This window comes from Furipterus horrens, unplaced genomic scaffold (assembly GCF_987537825.1).
Source record: "Furipterus horrens unplaced genomic scaffold, mFurHor1.1.pri manual_scaffold_11, whole genome shotgun sequence".
In the NCBI taxonomy this organism is placed as follows: Eukaryota; Metazoa; Chordata; class Mammalia; order Chiroptera; family Furipteridae; genus Furipterus; species Furipterus horrens.
The window spans coordinates 18314724-18339733 of NW_028327181.1; the positions used below are offsets into that span (position 1 = coordinate 18314724).

At 54.8% G+C, this 25010-nt stretch overlaps 1 protein-coding gene across 1 annotated transcript in view; it reads right to left on the bottom strand.

Moving 5' to 3' along the window:
• Positions 1-25010, bottom strand: part of CABIN1 (calcineurin binding protein 1) — a 128795-nt gene that overhangs the window by 33898 nt on the left and 69887 nt on the right. The window contains 3 exon segments of the mRNA XM_090292689.1: positions 10249-10362; positions 23271-23602; positions 24769-24951. Of these exon segments, the coding sequence (XP_090148815.1) occupies positions 10249-10362; positions 23271-23602; positions 24769-24951 (629 nt within the window).

Sequence of the window (25010 nt, forward strand, 5' to 3'; positions counted from 1 at the left end):
AATAGCACTAGTGCAGCAATTCCTACTACAGCCGAGGAGCTCATATTTCCTCAATTTAAACTTTCTCCCTTCTTTTCTGTTCTCTGATTCCCACTGTGATGTCATTGGGTTTCCTTAAACCTCACTGCTGCAACACTCTGATCTTACTCAGGAGGAGAAAGGGGAGTCAGGGTCACCTGCCTCAGTCACTGCCATCAAAGGTGGGCCCAGGAGCAGAGGCCAAGCCCTCTTCCTCACTGGCCAGGGGCGGGATGTACAAGACCATGTGACTAGGTACCCTAGGGGAAGATGAACAGCCACAACAAACCCCAGGCAATTTCTTCTGAGAATCAGAAGACAGTGCATGGGAACTGGGGCCACAGCGGGGGAACAGTGGGATGATGCACAGTAGCCCTTTGGTGGCCCACAGGCACACACACGGACCCTGGTCCCACACCAGAGGCACGTCAGATGGTGGACCTGGTGCACCAGCAAAAAGCTGAGCACCAGGCCAGGTGCCCTGGGCCCAGCCTGTCCCCTCCTCCAGATTTCCCGTTCTTACTGCCCTGCCCGTCATCCCACAGGTGCTCTGGCCCTTCCTCGGCTTCATCTTTGGGGGCCTATCCACTGGCTGCCATTTCCACTGCCCCGACTTGGTTCTAAGGCTGGTTCTCACCTTAGAAGCTGACATTGCTGTGAGTCTAGATCCCGTTTCAGGGGCTGACTTGTGGTATGGCCAAGCCTCAGTTTTCTCACCTATAAGGCAGGATAATGGCACCACCTACACGTCATGGGTCATGAGGATTCAATGAGCTGTTGGGTGTAGTGCAACCCTGAGAAGTGGCGGGCCAGCCCCGCTCCCGAGCCCCAACCCAGCCAGGCCCCTCCAGTACATCTGTGTCGTAGAGCAGCACCTGGAAGATCTCCTTCACCCTGGCCCCTCTGCCCTCTGGGGAAGCCCCCACAGCACCTGGTACGCACGCAGCACCCACCTCTGCCCACTCCCTGGCTCAAACTGCTCCCTGTGCTCAGAAGCACAACCCTGCTCTGTCTGCAGGTACCTCCTCCATGGTCACTTCCTCTGCCTTTCTCACACTCTCTGCTCACCCTCAGGCTTTGGGGTCTGAGTTCCAGGAGGGGTGGAGGCTTATTCAGGCCTGGGGGTCTTAAAGAACACATGTGCAAAAATGACTGCAGTGGCAGGGCTCAGCAGGGCCTGACACCTGCTGGAGGAGGCCAGCCATGGGCAGGACTGAAAGGGTCAAGAGAAGGTGGCATGAGCTTGGGGAGGGCTGGGCTACTGTGGCTGGGAAAACACAGCAGGTGAGGGAAGCACAGAGGGAAGCCCTTCCTGTGCAGACGGCCCCCAACCTGCATGCTTTCAAAGGCTGAGGGAGACCGAAGCCTGTGGGCAGGAGAGCCAGTGACATACAGGCAAGGTTCCAAAAGGGAGCCCCAAGCATGGAGGGACTTACTTGTGACTTAAACAAACCTCCCATGTCTCCACATGCCAATGTTCTTCCCTATCCACCCAGTCCTACCCAAAACCCACCATGAGCTCTGGGCTTCCACAGTCGCTGTTCACCTGATCACCTCACCACGGGACCTGGGAGTCCCTCAAGAGTGAGCCTCTCGCGTGGCTTAACGGAAGACTAAATGGGTCAAGGGCCTAGCAGACAGGGCTTCACCGCTAGGGAGGTCTCAGAGCAGGGAGGGGCAAGGAGGGGAGTAGAGGGTGAGGACACAGTCTGTTACTCTTACCATCCCACCCCATGTACCCATAGCAGACATCGCTGATGGAGCAGAGAGAGCTCGGATAGCACCCCTGAATGCCCATCGACATAGCAGGTAAGGGCATGGGCCTTGGAGTGAGACAGACCTGGATGTGAGTCCCAGCCTGGCCACTTGCTAGCTGTGAGATCCTGGGCTGCTCCCTCAGCTTCTGCTCCTCGTTCAAGGGGGTCTAAAAGAAGCAGCTTCCCGCAGGGCCTGGGCTGGCAATGGCTGCTGTAGCAGCACGCTCGGCAAGCGATCTGTCCACTCCTCTCCCAGAACCCAGAGCAACCAAGTCAGCCAGGAAGTGGCCTGGGAGCAGGGCCTGAAAACAAGGTCACAAGCTCTGCTGTCTAAGGGGAGGGGCCTGGCCTCTGGTCAGCCTGCTGGGCAGAAGGTAGAAAAAGGCTTTTGGAGATACCTTTTGGTATGAACTTCCCCATCCGCACAGTGGGGAAAACAGTCCCTAAGCCTCTCAGACGCCGTGGAGGAGCAGAGGAGGCACAAGTGAAGCTCCCCATGAGGGCCATGAACGGGGCCAGTCCTGCCACTGCTGCTGTGAGCTGCCCCCTCCCCAACCCCTACAGAGCCGGGCTGGGCCAGGTACAGATAGTTTGGCACTTTGGGCAGGATGGCAGCCTCCACTGTTGCTGCACTTGGCCTCAGGAGCCCTAGTACCTGGGTGGGCCTGAGGGGGTTGGGGATGTACTAGAGAGAGGTCACGCGACCCAACCAGACAGCCACTCAAGGCCATGCCCACACAGGCCCAGTGCCCAAGCCAGCTGACAGTGCAGGGTGGCCCCCAAGGGCGGTTCTTGTTTATACCTGACTCTGCCTTCCACCAACCTGGAATCCCAGACTCACCTCCTGGGTCAGGCTAGATGCCCATGTCCTCCTGCTCACTGCCACGCCATCCTCCCATCCCGCCAAGGGGCCATTTGGGCAACACTCCTACTTGGGAACAACTGGCCAATCCCAGGGTAGGAGCCACCCTTTCCACCCTTTCATGCGGCTGCCGGCCACCACCCATGGGCTTCGGCACTAGCCAGCAAGGTTCACATCCCTTCTCCAGCACAACTTGGCTGTGGGACCTCAGCCAAGGCACCTTACCTCCTGGCACCTCTATGAAACGGGACTAATAATCCAGACTTTTGGATCAGCCGTTGGACTCTGACAATGCAGCTGGCCTAAGGCCTGGCACCAGCAGATTTAACAGTGGGGCAACACCCTCCTTGAGGTGTGGGCACAGAGACAAGCAGAGGTGGGCAGTGAAGTGGTTAAAACGGGGCCTGAGTGGAGAGAAGGTGATGTGGGTGGGACCAACTTCAGGAAAGGAGTGGGTCCGTTGCCAACTGGGCGCTTCCTACCCATTCCTTCCCTAGCCCGGGCCAGAGAGGGAGGGAGGGCGGGACTCAGAGCGAGAGGAGCCACACTGGGGGCCCCACGGGCCCTGTGGAGCACCCCTCACTGATGTTCCTGGGGCTTGTTTACTGCTGGGAGGCAGCACAGATATGCCACTGTGTAAGGCGGTGTGCGGTATAATTAACTGGGTGGAGACAAACACCTCATCCCTGGGTTGTGCCTTGGTCTTTGCTGATGTCTACAGGCAAAAGCCCTGAACTTGGGGTTGGCATCTGGGGGCGGGTGTCAGTGACTCTGCTTTGGGGTGGATGTGAGTGAGGCAGAGGCTCCCACAAGCCCAGCAGCACGGTGCCTTTCGGGGCTGAAAGGGATGGGAGGGAAGGGCCAAGTCTGGCTGAGCAACAGGAGGCGGCTCTCTCAGGCACAGACCCTACGGCCTGGCCAGGGCTGGGTTCCTGCGCTCGTAAGCCCGATGGTGCCCATGCCCCTTGCTCTGCGGCTTCTGCTTCCTAGAGTTTCTTGTCCTAGGGAACTCTGGAGAGTGAAAGGAATTCACGGTCACCAGGCATGCCCTGCCTGCTGGGCACCATGCCAGAGGATACACCAGGATGGTGATGGCAATGCTGTTCTAGAGAAGGTGTGCCAGGGGCACCAGAGACTGTGCTCTTCCCAGCACTGCTGGCCGCTAGCTGGACCACAGGCTCTCTGTCTCCAGAGGCAGAGGGGCACTCGCTGAGGTCTGGCCTATACCACGGACACTGTCTCAGGCTGGGCCACGCACTAGGGTCAGAGGCTTGGCTTCCTGCCAGTATCTGCAAAGGCTCCTCCTTAATGCCTAGCATCTGCTTACTGGGTAGGGGAGGAGGACTCCCCCAAGGTCACACAGCCAACTGGTGGCAAGTCAGAGTAGAATGGGAGTGACTGTCAGGAAGGATGGGTGTCAAAGGCTTTAAGGCTTTAAAGACCTGTCCTTCTTCCCAGTTGGCTGTCCAATGAGTAGGGGCCCTTCCTGTCACATCAGGGCCCTCAGTGAGCCCTCAGGCTCCAGAGCTCAGGGAGACACAGCACAAATGCTTAAAGAAGCAAAGATGGTTTGTGCCAGCTGTAACTCTCATTCATCATTACAAGCAATAGAGTCATGCCAAAATGAACCACCGGGCCTGTGTGGTAGCTGCCAGGTAGGAAGCTCGCCAGAGCCCAGGTAGACAAAGGGACTGGCCACAGGTGTGGGAAGGGGCTCAGACTCTCTGGTCACCCACAGATGGGCCAAAATGAAAGTGGTCTGCCATTCTGAGTGCCAGAAGCGGGCAGAGCAGTGGCTGTGGGAGGGCCTGGCCCAGCTCTGCAGAACTATCGGGCAATGAGGTGAGGCACTGGGTGCAGAGGGCTTGTAACTCGGTCTCCAGCTCCAGGCACTCGTCCTGGATACTTGCACCGGTGGGGGAGGAGACCGGGAAAGGCAGAGTTTTGTACTGGTGGAAAACCGGAAGCCACTTATGCACTGGGAAGAGGACAGGTAGGTAAGCCAGGACAAAAGTCAGGTGTGCAGCACTACACAGCTGTGACCAAGGAGTGACATATCCATGCCGCACAGAAAGGGGTCCACATGGCGAGCAGGGAAGGCTACGTCTGCATCTCAGGTGGCCCTACTTGAGCCAGGGCAGCCCTGGAGCTTCTGGAGGGCCCTAGCCAGGCAAGAGTTGGGCTCCCACCACCCTAACCCCAGCTACATCCTTTCTGATACCAGCACTGTCCTGGCACACGACTGGGATCCACAGATGAGCCCCTGAGGCTCTGTGTAAGCCGATTTCTGGTCCTAAGGATAAGTTGTGTGATGTGCTAAGTATGCGCTGAGGACTCCCGTCCACTTGTGACCACCCTGCCTACAGCCAGCCCTGTGCCCTGTGTAGGGCTGCGTAAGAAGCAGAGTGCCCAAGAGCCAAGCCTGCCTGAGCCCCAAAATCTGTGCTCTTCTCAGTAACCCCGGGGCCCTGGGACTTGCCCCCAGGTGCCGCAGGACAAGAGCTGGTGGCCTGTGCTGCAGGCAGAACCCCCACGTGGGCAGGAGTGGCCGGGAGGCAGCGCTGAGGCAGGGTGGCCGAGCCACAGCGGCCGAGCTCCGCCCTCGACTCCCTTGCACTCAGGCCACAGCTACCGCTGACTGCACAGCCAGCCTCAGAAACAGGAAGCAGTGCTAGCCGGCCTCGGCTCCCTGTGCATCTTTCACAGTGGCTGGAAACTGGGTTGAAACAAGAAAAAACGCTGCTTGCTAAAATAAGCAAACATTTTGGGGAAAGAGGAAGAGCCATCTCTAGCTGGTTACTATGGGAACATTTCTGCATCAACTACGAGGGGAGAAAAGTTCACCCTGGCCAAAGCAGCCAGGCTCCACGGGCCCACCTGCCCAGAGGGGTGCATGCCTGCACCAGGAAGCCAGGGAAGCTTCTGGGCACTCAGAGATAAGCCAGTCCTCAGCCTCCAAGGTATGTCTGGTGCTTGCTTTCCTGGCCTCTCTGCCCAGGGAGGGAGAGCACCCCGGTTTCCCCTCAGAGATGACACTGTCTCGGAATGCATCCTTACACCTCCAGGCCTTCCCTGTCCCCAAACCCCACCCCCTGCCCCAATACTGTGAACTGTGAAAGGACAGGCACCAGGGCCTCGGCCAGGCCCTGCCAGCGCAGGGAGGGCCACAGGCCCTCAACCAACAACATCCGACAACTTCAGCTCTGTTTTGACAAAGACAAGACTGCTGCCTGGCTAGAGCAGGCTGGGGTAATGAGGCCTTCCGATGAGGCTCTGGAGCATGAGCCCTGGCCCAGCGCACCAACCTGCTCAGCAGACAGCCCACAAGCAGCCATTTTTCATGACCGAGGAAAGGGGTGCTGGGAGCTGCTCCTTCTCAGTCAGGCTGGGAACAGTGGGACTGCCAGTGCACCAAGTTCATTCCTCTCTCTCTCAAATGCTCGTCTGGCCACACTGCTGGGACCTGCTACAGGCCACATCTCTGCTGCTGCAGGGCCCTTCGGGAAAGGCGCTCCCACCAAGAAAGCGGACCACACCCCATATTGTACTCACCTGCCCTCAGCGCCCATCCTTCATACTCCCCATGAAGGCTCGGCCAGCACTGCCCCAGGCATGGCCCCGCCTTGAGGAGCTCCCCTGCGGATGCCTCTTTGCCCTGGCCTCCTCTTGCCTTTTCCTCACTGAGCAGCACCCTACCTACCAGGAGAAGCACTGCCTCCAGCCCACCAAGACTCCTCAAGGGTGCTCCATCTCACCCACATCCCCACAGCAACCTGCAGAACCTTGCATGCAGGGACATGCATGCGGGCTCTACCGCAAGCCTTCAAGTGGCCTGCGGCCGGGGTCCTACATCGGCCAGCACTGGCTGGACCAGAATAACATGCTTGGAGACCATCTGTTAAGGGAGAAGACATGAACGGAAACAATCCACAAATGCTCAGTGAGCACCTCCTCTGAACCAGGCCGGGACAAGCCAGGGACTCTAAGAGGAACACGGGAATAGCACAAGACCCGTGCGTAGGCAGGCCCACTGCACCCTACTTGTCAGCACAAAGACTGGCCCCACCTGTGTGCCCCCCCCAAGGAGACTGTGGCTGGAGCACAAGGCGTGATGGCGGCAACTGCGAAGAGGGAGACGGCCTGCACTTCTCATAGGGAAATACTCCAAGACTTGGTGTCAGTGAAGAAAGCAAGTTGCCAAAAAGCACCCCTCCCACACATACACACACATGTGCATATTTTTTAAAGCTGCATGGCGAACTTGTCTTATTATGTACACAGACGCCTGAAGAAAAAGGGAAAGCCGGGCCACTGACAGCAGTCCCTCTGAGAAGGGCACAGCACCTGGGTATGGGCAGACCGGGGAGTCTGGGCTTCGCTATGTGTCTGAACTGTGGCAATGAATAACAGGAGGATCCCCCGGCCTGAGCCCTGAGGATGGAGGGGGCACCCAGATAGCACCTTGGGTGAGTGACACCAAGGCTGGGTGGGTAGCGTGGGTGGCAGGTCAGGGCACCCAATGACCCTGCCCTCACCCATTCTCCATCTCCTCACAAGGGCTGCCCCCAACCTGTGCCTTTACTCCCACCCCAGGCAGTAAACCCCAGTGCATATTAAAAGGGAGAAGAACCAGCCTGCTAATCCGGACCTCCAGCCCCAGCTGTCGGAGACAGGGCCCCATCGCAGCCATCAGCCAGGGGCTGCCCTAAATGCTCTTCCATAAGCGTGGGAGCAAACAGCTTCCTCACACCCAGTAAAAGCTGCTGGACAAACTCATGCGCTGAGAAGGCGCAGGGTCACGCTCTCTGATGTGCTGGGTGCAAGGTCTGGCTAAAGCTGTCCACCCCGGAGGGCCACCTGCAGCAGCAGCAAGGACAGGGTGGGGTGGGTTTGGCAAGGGCCATCCTGAACCTACCAGTTGGGAGTGCTTGTCTCTCAGGTGCTTCATAAATGAAGGTGCGAGTATCTGCCTGGCCCCTCTCCAGAGGTTAACCTTTCAGGCTCAAGGAGCCCAAGGAGCCCAATCCACTTCCAAAGAGAAGAGCTAAGAAAGTAGAGAGTCCAGGACTCAGGCTGGGAGAGGGCCCAAGGGTGATAAAAGCAGCGGGTCACTGGAAGCACAGAGGAACAAACACCTAACCCAGAGAGGCAGAACACCCAAAACATCAGTCCAGGCTGGGTGGCCAGTATCTGTAGGGACTTCCAACTGTGGGGAAAGTGTTGCCCACGTGCCAGGCCCACCCGACCCTCTGCTGGCCTTCCTTCCCATTGGCACAGCCTGGCTGCCTTTCTGCAGGACTCATTTCCTGGACGGCCCTGGAAACCACAGGAGTGAGCCCAATGGGGAAGGGGCCTGGAGAACCCCACCACACCAACTCAAACGTGCCCCAGGGAGCAGGTATCTGAGGTGCCAGCCTCCTAAACTCCACCCTTAGGAAGGCTGACTTCTTCACCTGTGAGGAAGAAAGGAGTGTTGGGTCTCCTTCCAACATGACTACACAGTCTTTTTTTAATTTAATTTTAAATTTTTATTTTTTATTTTAGAGAGAGAAGGGAGGGAGAAAGAGAAGGAGAGAAACATTGATGTTAAACTATCGATTGGGTGCCTTCTGTACACACCCGGAGTGGGGACCGCAAACATGCAAACCGTGCCCCCTTTGGGTTTGCGAGATGACACCCAACCAAGTGAGACACACCAGCTGAGGCTCACTGCACAGTCTTTAAGGGCAAAGCACCAACAGTGGGGGAGGGGAGAGGGAGATAAAACTGTTTTCTTGAATACCTACCATGTGCCAGCTCCCAAGTTAGAGACATTACCCCATTACCTAACTTGATCCCTACAAATACTCTTCAAGGCAGGTAATGGGAGCCCATTTAATAAGGAGAGTAACCCAGAAGATCAGGAAAATTAAGCTACTTTCCCTGCTCTAACTTTGGTTTAGCAACATTGACAAAGGGCCCATTTCATTAATATATAAAGAGTTCTCTTAAGAAAAGGATCAATAATCCAATAGGAAAATGACCATGAGTAGAAACTGCACAGAAGAAGTTAAAACTGCTAACATGATGCCACAGTTAATCCCATTTAAACACAATAGCATTTTTCACCTACTGAAGAGCAAATATGAGACAAATATGAGTTCAAAAGCAGAGAGTATTACTGAAGGTTGGGAGGGTGGGTTGGACCTTTAGCATCAACTAAACCTTTAAGGGTACCACAACCCTTTGACCCAGGAACAGTTTCTAGCAATTTATCCTATAAATGGACTGCCATATATATGCAAAGATGAATATATGAAGCATTGTTTGTAATAACAAAAGACTGGAAACAATATAAATTCCCGTCAATAGAGGATGGGTAGATAAATTGTGGGACATCCATATGTTGGGAGTACTACACAGCTACTAAAAAGAACAAGTGAGTTCTAAAACACTTTCCAACATATACTCGTAAGTGAGAAAAGCAAAAAGAATAACAAGAGCAGAAGCATGTGTACTTTGTCCTTGTGTATACCTCTGTGCACTGGTTTATAAATGGGAGCTGCCCTCTGGAAGAACACATTCAGGACCAGGAACAGAGGCTGCAATGGGGCATTGGCTGGGGCCTGGGCATCTGGGACGAGGAAGCCTCTCTTTCACTGCAAACCCCTAGGTTCCATAGAGATTACATCTACCACTTGTCTATAAAATATCCAAAGAGAGAGGACTGACAGATGCAGTGCCCAGCTCCAGAGCCCCCACCTGGCCCCCAGCAGCTCACAGCCTGAGAGAGAAGAGCCATGGACCCAGACACCACACCACCCAGCCAGCTCTCAGTGGGGACCTCACCCTGCCCATATGCTTCCAGAACCAGCCTCTTGTCACAAACCTCTAGACCTGAGACCTGTCCTCCTTCTCTACATGAAACAAGGAATTGGGGAAAATAGAGAAGAAACCAAAGCTCAGAGGATCTGTGTAACTTGCCAAAGAGAGATGGTGGAAGGTGGCGAGGACTTGGAAGTGGAGCAGAATGAAGGAACACCTGTCTCTGTGCAAGACAGTGAATGAGGAAGGAGTAGATGCAGGCCCTAGGGTCCTCGGGGATAGGAGGCAGATAGGCCTTGGTGCTGGGCCATGTCCTGCCTGAGAGGTGGGTCTCCACGCTGTATGGAATGTGAGGGTTGGAAGGGCACCAAGAGCCCAGCAGCTGGCCAAACTTGGTTTTAAGCAGCAGACCCAGTTTCAATCAGAATTTCCAGCTGCCCCAGACCACACAGGGGCACATGAAGCTGCTCTAAAGGAAGCAGGGCCATTGGCATGAAGCCCCTCTCACCACTACTTGCCATGGCCCCAGAATACTGGGGGCTCCAGAGAACGCACCAAGCTTGTCCATGCTTCTCCCCAAAGATGGGCAAACCGGTGCCCACAGGGGGCAGTGACATGCCAGAAGTCCCTCAGCAAGCACTGACCCACTCCCGAGTCTGGCGCACTCTCAACTGCATCACCCTGCCTGCCCTCTGAGGATGCCGCAAACCCATGGTCCTGGGAACGCCCACCCAGGGGTTCATTCTCACACCTTTGGTGAAAAGCAGTGACAAGCAGCCTTGGAAATCAACAAGGCAAAGTACTCACGTTGAAGAAATTGGTCTTGTTCCTCTCGCAGAAGAGCCCCTGTGCCGGCATGTGCTGCAGTTGTTGCCACGGGATACTGCTGCCTAGCAACACGTCGCGGGCCCACTGGAGGTTCTGGGGAAACAAGAAGTAGGTTGGAAGTGAGTGTGTGGGCAGCTCACGGCACCCACGGGGAAGGGAGGCAGTCCTCTCCTTCCTGGCTGCATTGGCAAAGCGGTGACGAGTGGCAGCTCCTGCTGACATTGATCCTGCAGCTCCAGGCAGCTCTGGCTGCTGGCTTTGATCATCTGGCTGTGGGGCGGTTTTCTGGAACTGATTTCTTGCCTAGCACAGCTGAATCAGGATGGCCTCAAACTGCCCAAAGAGGGCACCGATAGGGACCCCTCAACCTGGCCAACCTTGTCAAGTTGCTGCATGGACCTAGAGCCCCACCTTCTGTAGGGAGACCCCCACTAGCCCAAATGGTCAGTGCTGACTTGTTAGCATTGCTCCTTATCATGGCCAGCAGCACAGCTGCCTTAGGTTCAGGCTCAGGCTCGCTGGGGCTCTATGGGATGCCAGGGGCCTGCATGCTTGCAGGGAAGGGGGTTCTGTCCAAGAGCTCAGGCCAGTGCTCCCTGAGCAATGGTGCCTCTTGCTGGAACCCGGCAGGGTGAGAACAAGAGTCTCCTGGCCTAGGTGGTACTGGAGGGCAGAGTGAGGCTGGCCAAGGGTCTGGCTGCCTTGGCCTTCCCTGGGACTTTCTCGCTGCCTCAGAGGGCAGCCCTTCCCCACCAGCCTGGCCAACCACCTTCCCCTCTAATGTCTTTACCACTGTGACTCCATGGCCAGAACCAGTGCTAGGCACCCTGCAGGCACCATTTCACTCCACCTCAGGACTATGCTGTTCTACAGGGACAGGCCTGCAGGGACAGCTAGGACTGGAAGCCAGGGCTAACAATGCCAGCCACTTGGTTTGTCCACAGTCCTCCTCCCTCATCCCCAGCCAATCAGTCCTCCCTCCACCCTCCCATCCCCCAGCCAGGTCCCTTCCTTGCCTTTGCACCCCTGGGACCAGGCCTTCATCATCTCATGTCCCAACTACGGTAAGCACCCTCTCACTTCTCAGCCTGTGAGCCTGTCCCACCTGCTCCCACGCTGTTCACTACTAGTCAGGTGGAACTTATGAAATAGTTGCTTTTGTCACAACTTCAGGCAAAAGTGCAAACCTAGCTCCCTGGCTTGCTGGCTGGGGCCCCCACTGGTGTGCTTCTGCGTCTCTGCTCCCACCTCTGCACGGAGGGACAAGCCCCAGAGGCTGCCATGGGGCTGAGGGCTGCTCCACAGGACAGAACCCTGCAGCTGAGTAGGGATGGGGCACACAGAAATGAGGGTCTCTCTGGAAAGGGGACAGATGAGGTGTCAAGCACACATCTCCTGGATGACACACTCACAGAAGACAAAGCTGGCTCTTCTATGGAAGCTTGAGGGACAGCATCACCTCCTAGGGTGGGAATTTTCACCTGGTAGGCCACAAGAATTTTAAAACATGCAATACCCAACTATTTAGTGAGGGTCACTGCCCTCTTTTTCCCTTAGATGGTCAAATAAAAATAAATGACAACAGCCAACACAACAACAGCTGTCTGCTGTGAATGAATCAAAATTATACCTGTTTTGTGTGTCAAATCAGCAAAAAGTATTATTTTGGTGTGCTGTAGAATTTTAGTAATTAGTTTATGTGTGCCATGAGATGAAAAAGGTTCGAAGTCACTGTCCTAGGGGAAGCCTGGATGATTAAGCCTAGCATCGACTCCAAGGCTGATTTCTATAGGGACACAGCCTGGCTCTGAGAGTGGCTGATGGCCGAGGCCCCATAAAGGCAAGGCTGCCCTTGCCCAGCAGTGCTGTAGCCTGGCCTGCCTGGTCTAAGCAGGCTCATGTGGGGCTGAATCCAGAGGGACATGGACATCCTAATGCACCAGGGGGGCAGGGACAGCCCCAAGTAGACAAGAGGGCATGTGCCACCCACTGCCCTCTGCTCAGCTGACCCTTCCACCTGGCACTCGGGTAGCTTGCTCTCTTGCTTAGAGCCTGTCCCCAGAGGGGAGCCCCTAATCAGGAGTCACATCAAGGGCCATGTGGGGCCCCCTGCTCAGTGAGGTTCAGCGGCTGCCAGGAAGCAGCAGCTGCAGTTGACTGAGACATTTTTCCCTCCAGGACTCATAGTCCTTTCCAGGGCCTCAGGAACGATGCTGCAGCCATTCACAGTGAGTGATGGGGCTTCCTGCCTACCAAGGCACCCCTTCTCTGTCCCCCTCTCCCCCGGAGGCAGAAGTAAACAGGAAAACAAGGTCACTTTGCTCCACACTCAGAAATTAGAGTGAACTACCCAGTCCCAGCGGTTAACGTTTGAGATCCAACACACCAGGAGGATCAACTTGCAGCTGACATTCCAGTGCCTCTAGCAGAGCCCCACAGTCTGGCTCGGAGAACGCACCTCCCAGACCAGTCCATTAAGAAGCCTCCTAAGGTTGGTGACAAGCCCTGGCCCCAGGGTTGCACCCGGGCCTCATAGCAGGCCTTGGAGAAACAGTGCAGAGTGAGGAAACAGGGTGGGTTAGGCATGCTTCATTATAAAGAATAAAATCCAACTCAAGATTAGCTCGAGCTAGGTCCTCAGGCAACTCAGGGAGCCCAGGAGGCTCATGACCTACACTGGGGCTTGGCCATGACCCCTCAGCCTCACGGCCACTTGGTACAAGGTCTCTCCCAAGGGAGATCTGAGAGGCCTGGCTTAGGCAGGTGTTGACTGTCGGTCTCATCAGCCACAGATGCACCCTCACAGAACAGGGCATAGGACAGGAGACCACTAACTGCACTCTGAATACAATAGGTGAGCCCACCCAACCATACAAAGGAGACCCACATCACGTCCGGCCTGAGTAGGTCGGGGAGGCTTCCGAAGGAGATGACACCTGAGCTATGGTTTGTACAAGCCTGTCCTGGGACTGAAGGACCCACTGAGGCAAAATCCCAGACACGCAGGACGGCCAGGGCCCAGCTGGGGAGGCAGAGACCAGCTGTGGCCGACCACAAGGCCAGGAGGGAGGCAGGAGGCAGGGCAGGACTTGGGCCCTGGGAACACCCGTGGGCCTGAGCCTGTGCTTGCTCTCCCCACCTTTCTCAGGTCCTAGGCCAACTGCTCCTCCAGGAAAGTGCCTCTGGGAGACCCAGTGCATAGGCCTGGCCAGCACTACACAGGAGACCCGAGAGAAGTCACCCCAGAGCTATGACCCCAAAACCTCTTCTGGAGCTCCTTGGGGACTTGCAGGAAGTATCCAGGTAACCCCTTTTAAGTAGTAGCAGTTTTGGGGGCTTGATGGGGGAATAAGGCTTAAAGAAGCATCTCCACAGTGGCCACCATTTTCTTAAGGATACCAAGAAAATAAAACCCAATGAAGACTTCCTTCTGGCTGGGAACAGCACAGTACTGAAGCCAGGGGAAGTCGGGGCTGGGCGGGGGGGACCTTGGTCCAGGCCCCCAGGACAGGAAGGTACATCCTTCTGTGGCTTCTGTTTCTGCTACCAATCTGCAGCTTCTCCAAGGACATTAGCACTAAGACTGCACTCCTGCCGACAGTCAGGCAGAGCGTGGAGGACCAGGGAGGGAGGAGGCAGTGGGAGTGGTCCCAGGGCTCTCAGAGACCTGAAAGGCAGGCACTTGAGAGTTCAAGAAGCACTGGCCTGCCAAACCCAAGGACTGGCAATTAGCCTCCTGCGGACTTGGCTGCTGCACACTAGCGGGGAGCGTGGCTCCCAGACGTCTCCCAGGTCCATCAGAGAAAATGCCGGTCGATAGCTAAGGCACAAAGTGTCCATCTGGACTTTCACGTCTGAGGCCCCAGATGGGAGCTGACGAGGACCGGGCCAGGGAGGTGAGGAGGGGGCATGGGGAGCTAACCTGTACATACACTGCAACCATACCACAGAGGCTGGCCCACTGCTTTGCGTAGTGACGAGGTTGAGACTTGATGCCACCTGGGCTGAGCACAGAGCTATAACTCGTCATCCCATGTAACTGACCTATTAGCGACGAGGAAACTGAGGCTCAGACAGGTTCAAGAGCTAGCCCATGGCTCTAGAGCCAGGAAGTGATAGAACCAGGCTTGCCTTCGGGTCCAAGCCAGAGGGACTCGGAGACCTGGGCTCTTCCTCTACTTCCCCACGGATAGGCGAGTCACTGTACAAATCTGCCCGGTCACGTGTTGTGTGCTTGACACAGAGCCAGACACCAGAAGTAACTCTCACAGCAGCACCCTCTCAGGCCGTCACCTATACCACTGGCCCAGAGCCTCTGGCTCAGCAACACCTCTGGGAATGGGAGGAACACGCATGCCACAGAACGGCACCCATCTTCCTGGGATACATAAGTCCCCCAAGGCTTGTGCACAGATCTACTCTGAAAGAACACACTCAATGCTCTGAAGAGGAGCAGAGAGAGGGCAGAGGCGTCCTGATGAGAGGTACCCCTCTGCCTGAAGGTCTCACCTTTCTCAAGGTGCGGGCCAGTTCCGCACTTCAGTCCACATGCCGGCTTGTCCCCTCCCATCTTTCCTGTGCTTACACTTGCCTCTGCCTGCACCTTGATCCCATGTCCCTCAGCTTGGCACCATCTCACCCCACCCCCATGGCCATCTTAAACAGCCTCTTCCACTAACTCACCAACAGCTTCTCTGTTCCCACTTGTCTGTCAGCCCCATGAGGGCAGGCACGCGGTCTTACTTCCTTACTGATGGCTCCTGAGGGACCAGACCAGTATTAGATCCAGAGAAGGATGAGACGGATATTTGGGGGAAGAACGAAAGGGAGACGGACAGATTCTGAGCTTGCAGAAAACGATCAGCCCGACAGGCCAAGAGGATGGTCTTTTTTTTTTTTTTTAAATATGCTTTATTGTTTATGCTATTACAGTTGTCCCAATTTCTTTTCCCTTTGTTCCCCTCCACCCAGTGACCCCCCTCCCTCCAGTTGCCCCCCCCCCACTTAGTCCATGCCCATTGGTTGTGCATATAGTTCTCAACATCTTCCTGTCTACTCCACTCCCTCCTACTATGCTTCTTAATTCCTGTACCATCTCCCTCCCTTTCCCTCCTTCCCCCTCCCCACTGACCTCCCCCCAAAATGTTCCCCATACCTGTAATTCATTTCCCACTCTTGTTGCCTACTTAGTTTGCCTTTGTTTCGGTTCCCTAGCTTCTGTTGTTGGTTGTTGTGATACAGTTTTCGTTTTAATGTTCATAGTTTTGATCCTCTTTCTCCTAAACAAGTTTCTTTAACATTTCATATAACAGTGGTTTGGATCTGATGAACTCCTTCAGCTTTACTTTGTCCTGGAAGCACTTTCTCTGCCCTTCTATTCTGAACGACAGCTTCGATGGAGAGTAATCATGGTTGTAGGTTTTTGCTTTTCATTACTTTGAATATTTCTTGCCAGTCCCTTCTTGCCTGCAGTTTCTTTTGAGAAATCAGCTGATAGTCTTATTGGGACCCCTTTGTATATAATTCTAGTCTTCTCTCTTGCTACTTTTAAGATTCTCTCTTTATCCTTAATTTTTGACATTTTGATTATAGTGTGTCTTGGTGTGCTTCTCCCTGGGTCCAGTTTTTGAGGAACTCTCTGTGCTTCCTGGACCTGTAAGTCTATTTCCTTCCCCAAGTTAGGGAAGTTCTGCTTCATTATCTTTTCACATAATTTTTCAATTTCTAGTTCTTCTTCTTCACCTTCTGGTAGCCCAATGACTTGGATGTTGGCCCGCTTATAGCTGTCCGATAAGTTTCTGAGCCTCTCCTCATTTTCCTCACTTCTCATTTCCTCTTTCTGCACTGGTTGACTGTTTGTTCCTTCCCTATATTCCGATTTGTTGATTTGATCCCTGGTTTTCTCTCCCTCACCACTAGTTTCGTATGTGTTTTTGTTCATTTCAGCAGAACTAGCCTTCATTCCTTCCCCATCTTGTTTAAGATCTGCTGTTAGGTCTGTAAGCATTAGTATAGCCAAAGCTCTGAACTGAGCCTCAGAAAGATTTCCTATCTGCTGCTTCGTTAGATTAGATATTTGCTGTCTGGTCAGTTGTGTCACCGGGATCTCTATCATGATCTGTGCCATCCTGACTGTTTTGTGTCTACCTTTGCTTCCTGGGCAGAGCTGTCACACCTCCTAAGCTATAGGGGGCAGAGCCCCATGCACTCGTCACTACCAGGCGACCCTTATCACCACACTGTGGCGTTTTCTGTGGGGGTGGGGGTCCAAGATGGATTCCTGCCATTCACTCTCCACTGAGAGACCGGGCGCCTCCTCCTCCTCCATCCCCACACCCTCCGGGCCCCACAGTCCAAGGCAATAGAGGTCTGCCTTCCCTGGCTTTGGAATCGCAAGCTGACGGGTCTGGTCTGCAGCCAGGGGTGCTCCCCAGGCGCTTCTCACCTCCCCCTAAATACGGGTGTCTGTACTTACCGCTGTCCTGCCTCCATCGCTGCTGCTGCCGCAGACAGAACAGTCTGAAGTCTTCTCCCCGGCTTCGCCCCTCCTACCTGTCCAGACGAGCACCACTTATTTATAACTTTATACACTGGACTTCCATTTATTTTCTGGAACTTCTGGTTATTTCTGGTTTTGCAGTAGTTGTATTCCTTCTTAGTTGTGGAGGGAAATGGAGCGTGTCAGTCTAGGCCTCCATTTTGGCCAGAAGTCTCCTGTGTTTGTCTGCTTCCATGTCCCAGTGAAAGCTGTCGCTCCTACTATGTTGTAAGGGATGGAGCCTTAGGGATTCGTCAGTAACAGGCGACCTGTTTCACCAGGTTGTGGCGCTGTATGCAGGGGAGGGGTCTGAGAAGGAACAATGCCGCCTGCCCAGCACTCGCCCCTTTTCCAGGCACCTCTCCCACTTCCACATCAGACTGGCGCCCCTCTAGCTGCTGCCCTGGCCATTGTTCCCAGAATGGGTGGGTCTGCAGATGTTCCAGGACCGTGGGGGCCCTTTAAACAAGCGGACTCTACTGAGACTGGTAGTTTCTGCCTCTGCTCCAACCCCCACTGGTCTTGCATGGTCAAAAGCAATGAGGCTTGATTTTCTCCAGTGCTGGGACCGTGAGCTTCGAGGTCCGGTGAGGGGCTGGGAACGCTCCCCAGGTGTCCCTCCTGACTTTTTAAAATGTGTGACTGCACTTTCCGCCAGCCTGCTGCTGTTGCCGCTGCTGCCACCACCACACAGAGTCCTCTCTGCCCGGCTCTGCCCCTCCTACCTGTCTGAATGAGTATTTCTTCTTTATATCTTTGTTTGCTGGACTTCCATGCAGTTTGATTTTCTGGAACTTCTGGTTGTCTCTAGTTTTGAGGTAGTTGTATTCCTTCTTAGGTGTGGAGGGAGACGCAGCATGTCTGTCTAGGCCTCCATCTTGGCCGGAAGTCCAAGGCGATGGTCTTTGGCCATGGTATGTGGAGGAGCGGGCAGGCCCAGGGCACTGGGGGTGGAGGTGCTGAGGGCACAGCTGCCGTCCTGAGGCTCCTGAGGCTCCTTTACTCAAGGGCGCTATAGGGAGAAGAGGCTGCTTGAGAACTCATGTGCCAGGGGACACTGGGGCATGAGGTCTATCTTCTTAAAGCACCCTTTACTGTTCTCCAGTTCTCCACGGAGGCAAGAGTACACTGCCATCAGGTTTTCACTCTGCACACCAAGTGTGTGCACTTAAGGGTGGGGGCTTTGCTGTGCACACCACTGTGTCCCCAGCACCGCAAACGGCCTCACATTCGACTACTGCTACGTAGTCAGCTGCAGAATGGACGGACGAACGAACCCACAGAAATGCACAGGAACCATGCTGGAGGGACACACTGAAGCACAAGCAGTTCTGCCATGTCGTGGCTTGTGGAACAATAAGGTGGTGGAGTTACACTCTTATTTCCAAACCTAAACAATATATTTGCAGTGGATGCAATTCACACTGCTAGAATCTACATCTCTCTGCGGAGAGAGAACCAGGAACGCAGTGGCCCTTATGGGGGCCATTTGTCTCACCTCTTCTGGCTCCCAAAGGCACAAAACCTTCAAACCATGTGGCAGACTTTGACATGCATAGCCAAGGACTTCTGGTCAAGATGGTGATGTAGGCAGACATGGCTCACCTCTCTGCACAACCACATCAAAACTACAACTAAAATACAGAACCACCACCACTCAAAACTGTCAGAAATCGAGTTGAATGGAAGTCTGACACTACACAATATTGTCTCTTTTCTAAACCCTACCCCAACAGAGCCAGCAAGCTGGTGCCATATTTGAGACTCCATCAACCTGACTAACACTGTTTGACCTGCCCTGGAGCTCCCCAGAAACTCTGCCCCACCCAACTACAGGCCCACCCGAGCTGCTTTTCCATATGAATGGCTGGTCTTGGCTCCTGCTTCACAACTTTCTAAATCCTATCAAACAAGCAACAGCTGGCCTCAGTGAGCTCCAGGCCTGGCACTAGCAGCAGCCACCCTGCATTCACAGGTTGGCTTCCTCTGGAAATCTCCACGCCCAGCACAAGTAGCAGCCATCTCAGACTGCTTTAGAGCTCAGGCAGGGTGCCCCGGGCAAAACACAGGTGGGGGCAGACTTTGGCCTGCACCACCCGGGAGATTCCAGGGCCATTCTACAGTCTCTCTGAATCAGACTATTTTAGGTGCCTCATATAAATGGAATCATATAGTATTTGTCTTTTGGTGACTGGTTTTATTTTGGTTAGTATGATGTCCTCAAGCTTCATTCATGCTGTAGCATGTGTTACAATTTCCTTTCTTTTTAAGGCTAAATAATATTCCACACTATTTTGATTACTATAAATTTACATTAAGTTTTGAAATTGGGAAGTGTGAATTCTCCAAGTTTGTTCTTTTTCAAGTCTGGCACCAGGGACCATCTTATAAACTACTCTATCCTAAATCCCTCAAAGCAGGAGGTGGGGGCTCAGTTCCTCAACATTTATAAGCAGTGGGTGGGGGGAGTCAGGACAGGGGCACCCATGGGTCCCATCAGTGAAGGCCAGAACCCTCATGATGAAAAGTATCCCAATCCATGTGATCTTTCTCCTGGGCTGCCTGTAGGCTCAAAGAGCCAGGTTGTTATGAGTATATACTGAGTCCAGGGCTCAAAACCCTGGGGAAGACTATGATCTCAGAGATTTTAAGTGATGAAATAACTAGACTTAGGGCCCGATGGCCATCAGCATAACTGATCTTCTCTGTCTCAGGTGTGGAGAGCATTAGGACACACACCTCAGACGTCCCTGGCCATCGGTGGAGGCCAGCAGGAGGCCTGCCATGGGGCACTGCGGCCAGCCTGTGTGCGGCAAACCCAACCTTGGGCAGGAGGGCAGATTTAGGCAGGCACACAAGGGTCCATGAGGGGCAGACCCAGCCCTCAGAAGGCCCAGTGAAGGTGCTATAAGACACAGGAGATGCTGACACAGAGGAATGGGTCCTGGCATCCTGGTAAGAGGCCCAGCTGAAGGGAAGAGGAGGACTGCAGGCTGAGGGCCGGTGCATAGTGTGCTCGGTACTGCCCGGCACCGCATCCCTTACCTCGTTGTCACAATAATTCTGTGGGAGCATCATGAGACAAGTGCCCTGAGATCTACGAGTTCCCACACAGAGCCAGCATCCGAACCCAGGTGAGACAGGCTTCAAAGCCCACATTCTCTCCCCTCCCACAAAATGTTGCTGCCAGCAGCTAAGCAAGTCCATAGTGCTTTACACCCTGAAGGCAGTTCCTTTGCAGAGGCTTGAGGAGCTCTGAACTGAGCAGATCCTCACCTGGGGGCACTTACGAAAGACCCCGCACAGCCCCTGGGGCCTCTCCGAAGATGTAGAGATGGATGCTCTGGCAGCCAGCAAGCCACAAGACAGCAAAAGGAAAGTGCCACTGCCAAGCCCACAGACAGGACTTCATGAAGCAATGTGAGGCTATTAAATACACACAGCAGGAAGTGTTTGTTACCAAACAGCTGTGTTTGGAAAGCTGTGGCTGCCTGTCAGTTAATGGCTCTGCATTAGTCGTTGAGAACCTAGTAGTGTCCCCAGATCTGTGGCCACGCTGAGACCAGGGCCTAGCCCCCAGGATGGAAGCTTTCCCCAGGCAGGGTCAGCCTTAACTCAGGCTCTCAGTGGAGCCAGTAACCTGCCCTTCAAGTTGAGGTGGCAAAGACTACTCAGCAAAGGTCGGAATGAAGCAAACCAAGGAGCCGTCAGGGGTACCATCAGGACCAAAGGTATGTGGTGGCCTCCAGAGCACCTAGCACACTGGCACCCATGCAGAGTTGCTGCATGATTTCAGAATCAAGGCCAGCATTCCATTCAGAAAACCGAGGATCCCAGCCTGGGAACTCAGCTAACTGAAACAGAACATGACATCTGTGGGGGTTGTCATGAACACTGACATCCATGAGGCAGACAGCCAGGCCAGCCTCTGTCCCCACTCTCAGGGATGGCTGTGTCAGCAGGGACCATCACAGGGTGACCAAAATGACCTGGCAGACACTCACGGAAAGAACAAAATGGCACACTGTGGGCATAGGTGCTCTAATGTGTACAGAGGCCAGTGAAATGACTGGGCCTGGGTGAGGCTGCTGGACTGATGCCCGACTGTCACTGATGCCTGTGTGACTGACCCTGAGCCAGATGCCCAGATATAAAGTAGAAAGGTCATGATCCCCACCTCCTGTACCTCAAGTACCTGGAGCCTCAGAAGTAACAGTCCACAGTGTGTATACACAGAGCTGGGGAGAAACACACAAATGCTTTCGTTCAGGGTGGCAGAACTGTGAATGTCCCCACTCCTGTTTTTCTTTACTTTTGACATAAATACTGTTCTACACTTTTAAAAAACTCACCCAGTGAGGGGACAGGTTGTAATAACAGGAGCCAGTGTCTGGGACTATGGGGAGCCCTTTTTGCCTGCAAAGGCTCCTTCCTGCTCAGATGAAAGCCATTTAATGAGGGGGAGTGGGAGGAAGGCTGACCACTAGGGACTCCATGGGGCTCATATCATAGTTCAACTCTCCCTCTACCCAACCCTGCCTCTTCCTCCTCCCTTCCACAAGGGCTCATCCCTAATAGGTATCCTACACCCCAAATTCCATCTCAGCTTCTGGAGAAGGCAACCTGCCACACTCTGTCCTACTCAGAGTGACCATACCTGACAGGAGTCACATGGCTGCCTAGGGTAGCATCTGATGAGGGGGACACCCAAGGCAGGAAAGGCCTGGATGACAGTTGCCAGCATACCTTCCACCCAAGACTAGTGAGAGCTCCTGCACTGAAGGGAGAAAGTTCCCAAAGCAATGCTGGTGCATGTTGGGGATAAGAAGGAAGCATCGGCCAGGGGGACCCGCAGACCGCTACTGAGGGGGTTTTATTAAAACCCAGATCTGCCTAGGTCCAGGAAGCTGGGATACCAGAGGTAAGTTCCACTGTGAAGTGCAGGGCGGGCAATGAACAGTCCAGGCTCAAGCGTGGCACCAGCAGCAGTGATGGGCAGTAGCAGCTGGGAAAGGCAGACACCCAGCAGCAGGGACGGAGCCCCAGAGATCACACCCCCAGCCCCAGGCCCGACAACACCAGTTCCACCGGCTCTGCTCTAAGAAAACCAACCAGGCCACGTGAGTGTGATGGGCAGTCACTACAGTCACTACTGCAACAGGGCACTTACCTGTGCCCAGTCCCCAAAAAGAATTCTGCCAAATAACAACTTCCTATCACATACCCAGTGCCAAGCTTAGTGCCTGTCTCTCTGGCCAACTGCCCTCCCTGAAGTTCTTCAAGCATCCCACAGAATAGGTGGTGACAGGGGCTGGCAGGGGCCTCTGGGAGGAGGAGGTTTTGAGCCTGGCCCTTGCTGAGGAGGCAGCCAGACAAAGCAAAGACCATAGCCGCCCCTATTGGCTCCTGCCACCCTGGCCCTCAATGCCCCCCGCCCCCTCAACCTGGGTGCTCATCCAGGCCTGCCACATGTCCAGACTGCTTGCCCTCTCCTGCAGCCCACTGCTACCCCCCACTCTGCCCATGGCCACCCTAAAGGTCTCAACATAACAGGGGCCTTCAAAGAGCCACAGGGCACCCCACCCTGTATGCCACCCCATTATCTTCTCTGTAGTATTTATCACAATGTACTTGTTTTATTTGCTCAACTGCATGTTTTCCATTTGTCTGCCCCCCTGAATGTGGCTTAATAGGGGACAGAGACCACAACCAGGGTACTGTCTCCACAGTGCCTCCTGGGTAAGCAAGGAGTGTGGAAGAATGCATGGCATGCCACAATCCCTCCACAAATGCTAAATGCCAGCTTAAAGGTCTGGCTAGGAAACCCCTAGGAGCGCTTAAGCCTGGGGCACAGCTGTTATGAATTGCTACATCATCTGCTTTCCAAAAGGGGCTAGAGGAGGCTGTCAGCACCCAACCCCCACGCAGCTGAGGCTGTGAGGACAGCTCTGGCAGTTGCACCAGAGAGGCGAGCCCAGGGGCAGGGAGGTGGCAAGAAGGCCTCTGTAAGATGCAACCAGAGGGGACAGGGCCCTGGGACATGGCGTGGTGGGCCAAGCCGAGGATGACGAGAATGGCCAGGGTGAAGGAACCTGAGAGCAGGGTGCAAGTCGCTACACAGAGCCGCAGAGATCAGAGGAGGTGAGCCTACTGGCCCTCATCCTTCACCCACAGCTTGTGGTCCCACCATGGGAGCGGCCTCCGGGCCCACTCCTCCTTCAATCCCTCACCGCAACCTGCAGCCCTCGCCCCCTCTCACCCGGAAAGCTGACCATTCTTGGACTGACCCTGTCTCCTGCCATCACCTCTCCCATCCTTCCCAGCAATGCCATCCAAGACCTTTCACAGCTCCAATCTGTCTTTGTTCTGCCCACCAACCCTCGAAGATGTCTGTGAACCCTAGGAATGTTCAACCCCTCTCCTGACCTGCTCGGCCCGGCACCCACTCCCGGCACCCACTCACGTGGTGGGTCTTGCTGTAGGTATACAGGAAGGCCAGCCGGTAGAGGCTCTTGTAGTGCTGGGGGAAGCGGCTGAGGCACAGGCGGAAAGCGGCGATGCACTGCTCAGTGAGGAACTGGCGCTGCTCCTCGGCCCCGGCTGGCAGCCCCTGCGGGAAGGCTGCTGGCTCCCCAGGGGCGTCGCCTCTCTTCCTTCCGTCCCACAGGGTGAGTGCAGATGCTGAGGACTTGACAGGGATGCAGGCAGAGGTTGGGGGCTCAGCAACAGGCTTTTGGCTGCCTTGCTCTGTGGCTCGGAAGCCCTCTGTGCTCTCCAAGGACTCGTCGGTTTTTCCTACAGTTAAGAAGGAAAAGAAAGTCACCTCAGTTTTAGGCTCTGCCACCAGCGATGGAAACACCTCAGTGAGCTGGCTGGTGCAGCTCTCAGGATGTCCTAGCTGGCACACAGCAGAGGGGCCCCGAGGCTGTAGAGCACAGGGGTCAGAGTTGGATTCTGTATGGTGGCACAAGGCTGTCCCCCCTCTGGGGTCTGTGCAGGTGCACATGGCTGCGGCCCAGAGAGGGCAGGCATGGCTGCCACCACCACAGAATAGAACAGCCAGAAAGGCACACAAAGGGCTGCACCTGCCCCACCAGTGAGTGCCTCAGCCCACAGCCCAACATCCTTCTCCAGAGCGGCGGCGGCGGCGGATGCTGCTGTGTGTGTGTGAAGCATGAGCTCAGGGCCTGGACACCCAGGACTACCCCACCGGGATGGCAGGGCCGGCCCCATACACCATCTGCTGAACCCACTGATTCTGACTGGAAGGAGAGAAAAGGCAGCATGCCCCTCCTACGTCTGGAAAGCCCTGCATAGGCTGGGCCGGACCAAAGCTGCCTTCTCGAGCTCAGAAACACCCCAGGCTCCCTCACTTCCCCAAGCAGTGAAGAGGCCCGTGATGACAGAAAAGCAACCACAGCAGTTCGCTGCTTGATGGGCCACAGACAAAGGCCTCTCTTGTACATTAGTAAAAAAAAAAAAACAAAAAAATCTTATTTTTTTCCTAAATACCTGCTATAATTCAGACTACAAAGAAAACACATTTGTGACATTTAGAATCCAAAGACTTTTTCAACAACCATTTATTAAGAAAAAAATAGGGGCACTCATGTCATGGACGTGGCTTCCCCACTCTGAGCCCTGGTGGAGGTCATAGCAACAATGACAAGTGCCACCGCGAGCACACTGCGTGCCAGGCCCAGTGCAGGCACCTTCTGAGCTGTGTCGTTTTATCCTCACAGCCCTGGAGAGGCCGCAGGATCACTCCCATCCACGGGAAGGACAACGGAGGCCCAGAGAGGGGAGTAACCTGCCCAGCCGAGGCCCAGGGCAGCCGGCGGAGGCATGAGGACGAAAGCCATGCCGGGCCTGGGCCGCTGCACAGCCTGCTTCCTTCAGCGCCGCCCAGACGGCCGCAGGACCTCAAAGCAGTTCTAGTTCACAGAGCTCGGCCTTCATACCTCTTTCCTCTGCGGCCCCTGGAAGGTCTTTACTGGTTGCTGCTGGTTGGGAACTGGGAGCAGGCAGTCTCTTCTCAACGTAGGGTTTCCGGGAACCCTCCAGCGAACCGCAGGGCTCATTAAAGAAGTCCTGCGTTGAGCTGGAGTCCGAGAGTGCCACGGCCGAGCTGTCCTGGCTGCGCTCTGAGGGGACAGAGAGGGAGGGAGGGCAGCAGCATGAACCCACCACCTCCGGCACGGAG